The 12,049-nt window shown below is 30.2% G+C and overlaps 1 protein-coding gene across 1 annotated transcript in view; it reads left to right on the top strand.

Moving 5' to 3' along the window:
* The window catches only part of LOC126889247 (venom carboxylesterase-6-like), a 77,923-nt gene that overhangs the window by 30,741 nt on the left and 35,133 nt on the right, over positions 1-12,049 (top strand). The window contains exon 5 of the mRNA XM_050657345.1: positions 8,100-8,296. Coding sequence (XP_050513302.1) covers positions 8,100-8,296 — 197 coding nt within the window. The remainder of the gene's footprint in view (positions 1-8,099; positions 8,297-12,049) is intronic.

The raw sequence follows: 12,049 nt of genomic DNA, 5'->3' as shown, positions 1-12,049 counted from the left end.
TATTTCCTATTGTTTTAAGTTTCTCGGATAGTCCTTTTATGTATGGTATTGATATTTTCCTCGTATTATTTCTTGTGAATGTTGTAGGATTCCGTTCTATGTTGTTCTGTTCCATTCGATCCAATCTTGATAATTCCTTATTTATAAACGATAAAGGATAATCATTTTTTAATAAAATAGATGTTAAGAATTGTTTTTCTTCTAAAAAGGAATTTTCGTTAGAGCAAGTAATTTTGGCTCTATCATATAAGGATTTTATGATTCCCTTTTTAACGTTGATGTTGTGATTTGATTTGTAATTGAGATATCTGTTGGTATGTGTTGGTTTTCTATACACTTGAGTCTCATATCCAGTATCCTTCTTTAAGACTAAAACATCGAGGAAAGGCAGGGTGTTATTATATTCCTTTTCCATTGTAAATTTTATTGTCTCTTCTTGATCGTTTATAATATTCATGAATGTATCCAATAATTCTGATCTATGAGGCCATATTGAAAACACATCATCTACATATCTCCACCATACAGTGGGTTTTAAATTTTGTTTAGAAATGATATTAGTTTCGAAATCCTCCATAAATATATTAGCCAATAATGGAGATAAAGAGGAGCCCATTGCTAGACCAAAATTTTGTTTATAAAATTCATTATTTAGTTGAAAATAGGTATTATTAGTACATAATGTCAATAACTCCATTATAGCTGATACATTTAGTTTTGTCCTAGTTGTCAATGTATCATCATTCTCTAATTTCGTTTTGATTATGTTTAAAGTTTTATCTAATGGCACATTTGTAAATAAACTGTTTATGTCAAAACTTACTAAAATATTATTTGGATTAAACTCAATAGTTGATAATTTGTTTACAAAATGTTTTGTATTTTTTATAAATGTGTCATCATTATTAGCAAATGGTTTTATAATGTTTAATAAAAATTTTGATAGTTCACTACAAGGAGAACTGATGGTACTACAAATGGGTCTAAGTGGTATGTTCGCTTTATGAATTTTCGGTACTCCATAAAAATGTGGTGACTTACTGTAATGAGGTGTAATTAATTTTCTTTGATAGTATGTTAGATCATTTTTAAATTTGAATAAAGTTCTATAGATTTTGTTTTCCAGTGTTTTCGTTGGATCCTTCGTTAATTTGCTATAAGGTCCATTTGTAATTAGATCTGTAATTTTGTCCTCGTATTGTATTTTATCCATTATTACAGTTGCATTTGCTTTATCCGCTGGTAGGATCGTTATGGAGTCATCATTTTTTAAAGTTTTTAAAGCTTTAATTTCCTCTTTACTGATGTTCTGTTCAATTTGATTTGTCTTTTCCAATTCAAGTTTACATAGTACCCTATACTGTTCTTTTTCATGAGTTGGTAAACACTGTGATATTTTTTTTTTTTTCACTGAACTAATTATGTCTAATTTTGGAATAGATGGATGAGTAACAGCATAGTTTAAACCCTTTGACAGTACCAAATTCTCCGTTGCATTTAACTGTCTATTTGATAGATTGACAACTGTCGCTAATATGTCATTATTTCTATTTAGGTTATCAAAAGTATGTATACTATTTTGTTCTAAAAGAATATTAAATTTATTTAAATGTATATTTCTTTGTTTCTGATATGAATTTTGATAAATTATGTGTAAACTAAAAATAATTCGATCAAAATCAGAATTTGATATCATTCCGAAAAGCAATTTGATATCATTCAGTGGAGAGATTCAAGTATAGTCCTGAAAGAAACAGATAGTAAAAAGAGAAAAATCAAAGAAGCGGCTCTAATTATGCTAAACGAAACCAATTGTGTCGCAAATTCCTCGGTGGAATGCAGTAGGATGTGGATACCCATACTGAAAGAGGAAGTCAATAGAAAGAAAATACCACAATTAGTAAGTCAATAGTCGAGTTAGTACATATTTTATATTTTAGTATTACTTATATACCCATGTATTATTGATATTATTTATAATTTAAACAAAATTATAGTAAAGTCAGAATTTGGTATTAATTTTGAGAGTAAATTAAATGTAAGACCAAATACTTACGATGTCGGGATAGTATCACGAGGTTTTTCCTGGTTTTCCCTCGTGATTTACTATGAGATCTCTAACGCGAGAATTTTAATGTCACCGTTGCATGTGGTTGTCTTTTTAAAGACAGATCACATGCTATGATTTTTTTTGTGACGGATATTCTTGAGTTGGGGTTGATTTCATGTAATCGAATGAACTATCTTTCAGTAAAGTCGTCCCAGGAACGCAACTCATAAATATTGGCAATATCATTTTAAAGTCTTCTACTTTAAAATGTATCATATGTATCTGAATTGCCGATATAAATGAGTCAAATTAAATAAATTATTAGAAGAATTTTTTTACTAAGCAACAACATTTTTGTTTATATTAATAGTATTTTGTATTTTGACAACGGCACCCGATTTGGGCGTCGAAACGTTAATAAAAATCATTTTTTAATAATATTGTGGCTTATTTCCCATTCTAAATAGTTAAAATTGTAAAAATGCCACAAGGAAATAGCTTCAGAACAACATTAAGAAACCGGATGGGCCTAGCGTGTGTCAAAATTTTAGGAAATTGGAAACCTTCTACGAGAAACTGGCACACTGTCAAAATTCTATCAAATTCTTAAAACGATGTAGAGATAACAACTTAATACCGAAGGGCTTGAGGTTACGGCCAGCATACTCAAGCAGAAGACTCCAAAATATTCTACATAGAGCCAGCTTGTCAATGATCCGGGAAAGGTTACAATTTCACAGGTCAAATTTATTTTTTATTGAACAAGACATCGTAAGTATTAAAGATTTGCTTTTCGGAATGATATCAAATTCTGATTTTGATCGAATTATTTTTAGTTTACACATAATTTATCAAAATTCATATCAGAAATAAAGAAATATACATTTAAATAAATTTAATATTCTTTTAGAACAAAATAGTATACATACTTTTGATAACCTAAATAGAAATAATGACATATTAGCGACAGTTGTCAATCTATCAAATAGACAGTTAAATGCAACGGAGAATTTGGTATTGTCAAAGGGTTTAAACTATGCTGTTACTCATCCATCTATTCCAAAATTAGACATAATTAGTTCAGTGGAAAAAATATCACAGTGTTTACCAACTCATGAAAAAGAACAGTATAGGGTACTATGTAAACTTGAATTGGAAAAGACAAATCAAATTGAACAGAACATCAGTAAAGAGGAAATTAAAGCTTTAAAAACTTTAAAAAATGATGACTCCATAACGATCCTACCAGCGGATAAAGGAAATGCAACTGTAATAATGGATAAAATACAATACGAGGACAAAATTACAGATCTAATTACAAATGGACCTTATACCAAATTAACGAAGGATCCAACGAAAACACTGGAAAACAAAATCTATAGAACTTTATTCAAATTTAAAAATGATCTAACATACTATCAAAGAAAATTAATTACACCTCATTACAGTAAGTCACCACATTTTTATGGAGTACCGAAAATTCATAAAGCGAACATACCACTTAGACCCATTTGTAGTACCATCAGTTCTCCTTGTAGTGAACTATCAAAATTTTTATTAAACATTATAAAACCATTTGCTAATAATGATGACACATTTATAAAAAATACAAAACATTTTGTAAACAAATTATCAACTATTGAGTTTAATCCAAATAATATTTTAGTAAGTTTTGACATAAACAGTTTATTTACAAATGTGCCATTAGATAAAACTTTAAACATAATCAAAACGAAATTAGAGAATGATGATACATTGACAACTAGGACAAAACTAAATGTATCAGCTATAATGGAGTTATTGACATTATGTACTAATAATACCTATTTTCAACTAAATAATGAATTTTATAAACAAAATTTTGGTCTAGCAATGGGCTCCTCTTTATCTCCATTATTGGCTAACATATTTATGGAGGATTTCGAAACTAATATCATTTCTAAACAAAATTTAAAACCCACTGTATGGTGGAGATATGTAGATGATGTGTTTTCAATATGGCCTCGTAGATCAGAATTATTGGATACATTCCTGAATATTATAAACGATCAAGAAGAGACAATAAAATTTACAATGGAAAAGGAATATAATATCACCCTGCCTTTCCTCGATGTTTTAGTCTTAAAGAAGGATACTGGATATGAGACTCAAGTGTATAGAAAACCAACACATACCAACAGATATCTCAATTACAAATCAAATCACAACATCAACGTTAAAAAGGGAATCATAAAATCCTTATATGATAGAGCCAAAATTACTTGTTCTAACGAAAATTCCTTTTTAGAAGAAAAACAATTCTTAACATCTATTTTATTAAAAAATGATTATCCTTTATCGTTTATAAATAAGGAATTATCAAGATTGGATCGAATGGAACAGAACAACATAGAACGGGATCCTACAACATTCACAAGAAATAATACGAGGAAAATATCAATACCATACATAAAAGGACTATCCGAGAAACTTAAAACAATAGGAAATAAATTCAACATTTCAACAACATTCAAAACAACCAACACATTGAGATCTATTATATCTAAAACTAAACCTAACAATGAACAAGAAAGGACAAAGAATTGTATTTATAAAATACCTTGTGAATGCGAACAGTTTTATATAGGTGAAACATCAAGACCATTAAACGTTAGAATAACTGAACATCAATCTTATATTAAAAATAGAGAATTTGATAGATCTCAAATATGTCAACACGCATGGGATAATGAACATAGAGTTCAGTGGAGAGATTCAAGTATAGTCCTGAAAGAAACAGATAGTAAAAAGAGAAAAATCAAAGAAGCGGCTCTAATTATGCTAAACGAAACCAATTGTGTCGCAAATTCCTCGGTGGAATGCAGTAGGATGTGGATACCCATACTGAAAGAGGAAGTCAATAGAAAGAAAATACCACAATTAGTAAGTCAATAGTCGAGTTAGTACATATTTTATATTTTAGTATTACTTATATACCCATGTATTATTGATATTATTTATAATTTAAACAAAATTATAGTAAAGTCAGAATTTGGTATTAATTTTGAGAGTAAATTAAATGTAAGACCAAATACTTACGATGTCGGGATAGTATCACGAGGTTTTTCCTGGTTTTCCCTCGTGATTTACTATGAGATCTCTAACGCGAGAATTTTAATGTCACCGTTGCATGTGGTTGTCTTTTTAAAGACAGATCACATGCTATGATTTTTTTTGTGACGGATATTCTTGAGTTGGGGTTGATTTCATGTAATCGAATGAACTATCTTTCAGTAAAGTCGTCCCAGGAACGCAACTCATAAATATTGGCAATATCATTTTAAAGTCTTCTACTTTAAAATGTATCATATGTATCTGAATTGCCGATATAAATGAGTCAAATTAAATAAATTATTAGAAGAATTTTTTTACTAAGCAACAACATTTTTGTTTATATTAATAGTATTTTGTATTTTGACAACGGCACCCGATTTGGGCGTCGAAACGTTAATAAAAATCATTTTTTAATAATATTGTGGCTTATTTCCCATTCTAAATAGTTAAAAAGATTTTATGTTTCAATGAAAATTACCAATTTTCAACCACGAATAACTCAAAAAGTATTGAGTTTTCAAAAAAAAATATAGAACAGTTTTTGCTTAGAATTAAGTTCTCTAGCGAATTCCGTGGTTATCTTACTAAAAAATTTTCCACCCCTGAGGAGGGGTGGGAACCACCCCCAAGATAAAAGCACACGTCGGCATAGGGTAGACTTTGAATTAGGAGATATCGCACCCTCAGTAATATAAGAGCCTAACTCAAAATTTGTGTAAACTGTGATTTTAAATGATATGGGCACAAAATGAAATTCTCTACCGGTTAGCGCTGACAGAGAGATAAAAAGAACATTAAATGGTTCAGTAACTATATTTGTGCCTCTCTCTTACTCTCCCGCTCACCTCTTGTTTTTACTGCTGCAAGGTAGCAATCGGTAACATGTCTTTCTATAACGAATATCCTGGTGAGTTTGTGTTTTAACATTTTGTATTATATAGAACAGTTTTAAGTTGAGCCATTATATTTTAGAAAATATAATAAATAAATGGGTATAATTCATAATAGATCGCTATTTTTCATAAGCAGTGACAGAGCATTCATAATATAAGGGATCAAACTTCCTTATTAGTATAGTATAGTTGATCCAAAAGATGGCAAAACCCAGACATCCAAAGTGAAGTTATCCTTTAACACCAAATTGTTCTATATGGTCCGCACAATGTCCAGAAAAAACTCACACCATTTTGAGCGTCGGGTTTGGGGGGGAGAGGGGGAGAAATCGGTAAATTCGTAGTTTTTTAAGTTTTTCACCAATATTTCTAAAACTACGCGGTTTAGCATGAACAACCTTCCATACAAAATTGTTCTACATTAAATTTGAAATAAAAAAGGCCCTATGCATAATCTTCCTAAATGAATGGTTCCTAAGTTACGGAGGTAGTATAGTATAACTGGTCCAAAAAAAAGGCCTAACCCAAACATCCAAAGTAAAAGTTTTCCTCCAACACCAAAATGTTCTATATGGTCCACATATTGTTCAGTAAAAAGTTACACCATTTTGAGCGTCCGGTTTGGGAGGGAGATGGGAGAGAAGCCAGTAAATTAGTAGATTTTTTTACGTTTTTCGTCAATATTTCTAAAACTGTGCTTTAGCGTAAACAATGTTATATACAAAAATGTTCTACATGAAATTTAAAACAAAAAATATTCTATACATAATTGTTATAAAATCAACAGTTCCAGAGTTACGGAGGGTGAAAAGTCGAGGTTTTCGATACTTTTTATATTTTTTGGGCAATATTTATGATATAACTATACCAAAAACCCAGACATCCAAAGTGAAAGTTATTCTCCAACACCAAATTGTTCTATATGGTCCACATAATGTTCAGAAAAAAGTCACACCATTTTAAGTGTCGGGTTTGGGGGGAAGAGAGGGGGGAGAAATCGGTAAATATAAAAAGTATCGAAAACTTCCACTTTTCACCCTCCGTAACTCTGGAACCGTTGATTTTATAACAGTTATATATACAACCTTTTTTGTTTCAAATTTTATGTAGAACATTTTTCTATAGAACATTCCTTACCTAAAGCATAGTTTTAGAAATATTGACGAAAAACGTAAAAAACTACTAATTTACCGACTTCTCCCCCATCTCCCCCCAAACCGGACGCTCAAAATGGTGTAACTTTTTACTGAACAATATGTGGACCATATAGAACAATTTGGTGTTGAAGGAAAACTTTTACTTTTGATGTCTGGGTTAGGCCTTTTTTTGGACCAATTATACTATACTACCTCCGTAACTTTGGAACCGTTCATTTTAGAAGGGTTATGCATAGGGCCTTTTTTATTTCAAATTTAATGTAGAACAATTTTGTGTAGAGGGTTTTTTATGCTAAACCGCTTAGTTTTAGAAATATTGACGAAAAACCTAAAAAACTACGAATTTAACGATTTCTCCCCCCTCTCCCCCCAAACCCGACGCTCAAAATGGTGTGACTTTTTTCTGAACATTATGTGGACCATATAGAACAATTTGGTGTTGGAGGATAACTTTCACTTTGGATGTCTGGGTTTGGGTCTGACTATACCATACTATATTAGAGTTCCTTATTTCTGTTATGTTTTTTTGTAATAAATGGGACTAACTTGAAAGTATTTTTTTCCATTACATGTAATTAATGTAATTTATTTATATTATTATTTTTTATCATGGCTATTTATTGTGTAATTACCAAGTAACAAATCTGCCAGATTTCACATTTATAACTTAAATAATACCTAAGCATGTTATTTGAAAAAACAGCTGTAATATTGGAAACCAGAATCTTTAAACGCGATTTCCCAACAATCTGCTTTTTTGAATTGTGCCTCTATATTACTGAGGGTGCAATATGTAGAGGCTATTCTCAAAATTTGATTAAAATCCATGCAGTAGGATAGAATTCGGAGGTAATATCCTATTCTTTCTCCCATTGACTGGCGTATATCTGCTATATTTACTTTCAGGATTATTTAGAGCAGCCATTATGCAAAGCGGAAATTCTTTATGTTTGTGGTCGCTAAATAGAAATGCAAGAAAAATCGCTAAAGAGACTGCACTTGCACTTGGTATCAACACGAGAAACACCACTGAAATGGTGGCAAACATGAAGAAAGTAAATTATACAGAGCTCCATCGAGTTGCTCTCGTTACATCTGTTACTGTAAGTAGGTTTTTTAACAATTAGATATTATTTTATATATTCCGGTTTGATAAACACAGTGTTATAATTATTATTTAATGTTGTTCTGAAGCTATTTCCTTGTGGCATTTTTATAATTAACTATTTAGCCCAATAAATGACCGCTTTGGAGTGTAATTTTCAGGGGCAACTCCGAATTGCATGAAAATTTGGATTTAGGTTCTACTTACCCTCCACTTCAAAGTTGAATTTGTCCCATTGGTTGCTTTTACTTGGGGGGTGACAGTCACCCCTGGGTGAAAAACGTGTGTTTAAAATAAGCCCGGAAATGGATAAATTGACCAATTATAAGCAACTTTAGTTCTATAAAGTTTTTTACGTAAGTCAATACTTTTCGCGTTATTCGCAATTGAAAATATTGATTTTTCGACAAAAAAACTACGTTTTCAGACCGTTTTTTGCAAATAACTCAAAAAGTAAATATTTTATCGAAAAATATATTCTAAGCAAAAGTGTAGCTTATCAAAAAACAAAAAAATGGTGTATCAGTAAAGTATATAAATTGAGAAAAAGCAAAGTTATACCTCATGAAAAATACGTTCTTATTCCTCTAATTCCAAATCGAATAAGTCAACGCGAAATCACCGAAAGTTAAGCACTTTTCGGGAAAAGCTTATTAACATTTTTAAAGTACCCAAAAAAAGATTTATATTTGTTTTTTGCAAAAGTTTCTAGCACTAAAAATAAACGAGTTACACTGAAAAAAAAAGTTTGCCCCTTTTTTTGGTAAAAAAATTGTGAAAACCTCCCTCTATTTAGCACCCTAAATAAAATTAATCGTTACCGCTTTACCATTAATTTTAACTGTGTATATATTGTTTATATGATCTGTAAGTTTTGATTGGCTTGAAGTGCTTATTTTTGAAAATAATTGGTTTTATAGTAAAACAAAATTTTCTAAAAATTTTTGAAAAATTTCCTTTTTTCAAAATAACTTAAAAGTATTAGTGATAAGAAAAATCTTAAAGAGTAAAAAAATATAGGTTTTATTATTATAAATATGCTAGTTTTATTTTGTTTTTCCGCAAAACAAAAATTAGTTAAGATATGGCTGTTCAAAATTTGCATACACTCGTCATTAGTGATCCGTTCAAGCTTTTTAACTATAACCCTTTCAAAAATAAGCACTGAAACCGGTGAAACTGACAGATCATATAAAAAATAGATAAGTGAGTAAATTGTTTGTAAAGCAGTAGCGATTAATTTCATTTGAGGAGCTAAACACTGGGATATTTGCATGATTTTTTTACAAAAAAAGAGGGCCAACTTTATTTTGAGCGGAACTCGCTTATTTTTATTGCTAGAAACTTTTATGAACAATTCTAATAAAGCTTTTTATAAACACTCTAAAAAAGTTTAAATAGGTTTTTCCCGAAAAGTGCTTAATTTTTCGGTGATTTCACTTTGAAATATTCGATTTGGAATTAGACGAACAAGAACGTATTTTTCATGAGCTACAACTTTGTTTTTACTCAATTGATAGACTTTACTGATACACATTTTTTTTCAGTTTTTTATAAGCTACATTTTTGCTAATGATATTTTTTTCGGTCAAGTATTTACTTTTTGAGTTATTTGCGAAAAACCGTCCGAAAACGTAGATTTCTTTTGTCGAAAAATAAACATTTTCAATCGAAAATAACTAGAAAAGTATTGACTTACATAAAAAAACTCTATAGAACAAAAGTTGCTTAAATTCAGTCAGTTTATCCATTTCGGGTCTTATCTTGAATATATGTTTTTTCACCCCCAGGAAGGGGTGACTGTCACCCCGCAAGTAAAAGTAACCAACGGCACAATTTCAACTTTAAAGTGGATGGTAAGTAGAACCTATATCCAAATTTTCATGCAATTCGGAGTTGCCCCTGAAAATTACACGATATCGCCGTATTTCCCGTTCATTTACTGGGCTAATTTAGATACGAAATAAACCAAAATTAAATTGAAAAAAATAATTTTATTATCGTTTCGACGCCCAAATCGGGTGTCGTTGTCAAAATACAAAATACTACTAAATTAAACAAAAATGTTGTTGCTTAGTAAAAAATTCTTCTAATAATTTATTTAATCTGACTCATTTATATCGGCAATTCACACAAATATTATACATTTTAAAGTAGAAGACTTTAAAATGATATTGCCAATATTTACGAGTTGCGTTCCTGGGACGACTTTACTGACAGATAGTTCATTCGATTACATGAAATCAACCTTAACTCAAGAATATCCGCCACAAAAACATCATAGCATGTGATCTGTCTTTAAAAAGACAGCCAAATGCAACGTGACACTAAAATTCTCGCGTTATATATTCCATAGTAAATCACGAGGGAAAATCAGGAAAAAAACCTCATGATACTATCCCGACATCGTAAGTATTTGGTCTTACATTTAGTTTACTCTCAAAACTAATACGAAATTCCGACTTTAATATATAATATACAGGGTGTAACAAAAATATAGGTTATAAATTAAATCATATATTCTGGGACCAAAAATTACCTAGTACAAATGTTCACATAAATAAAGTTACACCCCTTTGAAATTACAAAATAAAAATCGATTTTTTCCAATATATCGAAAACTTTTTGCGGTTTCTTATTGAAAACGGACATGTGGCATTCTTATGATAGGAGCATCTTAAAATAAAATTATAGTGAAATTTGTGCACCCCATAAAAATTTTATGGGGATTTTGTTCCCTTAAACCTTCCTAAACTTTTGGGTACGTTCCAATTAAATTATCACTGTGGCATCATTAGTTAACAACTACATATATTTCTAAAACTTTTTTGCGTTTTAGTACTTTTTCGAAAAGCTAGTTTTTATCGAGATATTTTGAATATTTGTCAAATCCACCACATATTTGTACATTTACGTACGATTATACAGACCTGGTAATAATATGAAAATTTATAAATAATTACAGTTTGAGGTATATTTTGAACCATATTAGAAAAGAAGCCACATCTCGATAAAAAGTGCCTTATCGGAAAAATAGTACGAGTGAAAAAAGCTTTAAAAACACTCTGTTCAACTAATGTTACCGCAATAATAGTTTAATTGGAACGTACACAAACATTTGGGGGGTTTAAAGGCACAAAACCCCTATAAAATTTTGATGTAAACATATTAAAAAAGAAGTCGCACCTCGATTAAAACTGATTTATGGAAAAATTACTAAGAGGCAAAAAAGTTTTAAAAACGTTGTGTTTAACTAATGGTACCACAATAATAATTTAAATGGAACGTACATAAAAGTTTGGGGAGGGGGGTTTAAGAAAACAAAACCCCCATTAAATTTTTATGGGGTGCACAAATTTCACAATAATATCCTTTTAAGATGTTTCTGCCATAAGAATGCCACATGTCCATTTTCATTAAAAAATCTCTAATAGTTTTCGATATATCGGAAACAATCAATTTTCATTTTGTAACTTCAAAGGGCTGTAACTTTTTTTGTGTGCATATTTGTATTAAGGTAAGTTAGGTTCACTCGAACTGTTTTTGGTACCAGAATATGTGATTTATTTTATGACCTGTATTTTTATTACACCCTGTATATGTTGTTTAAATTATAAATAATATGTATTAATAATACATAGATATAAGTAATACTAAAATATAAAATATGTACTAACTCGATATGTTATTGACTTACTAATCGTGGTATTGTCTTACTATTGACTTCCTCTTTCAGTATGGGTAACCACAT

Source organism: Diabrotica virgifera, chromosome 8 (genome assembly GCF_917563875.1).
Source record: "Diabrotica virgifera virgifera chromosome 8, PGI_DIABVI_V3a".
In the NCBI taxonomy this organism is placed as follows: Eukaryota; Metazoa; Arthropoda; class Insecta; order Coleoptera; family Chrysomelidae; genus Diabrotica; species Diabrotica virgifera.
This window is presented reverse-complemented; position numbering and strand designations above follow the sequence as displayed.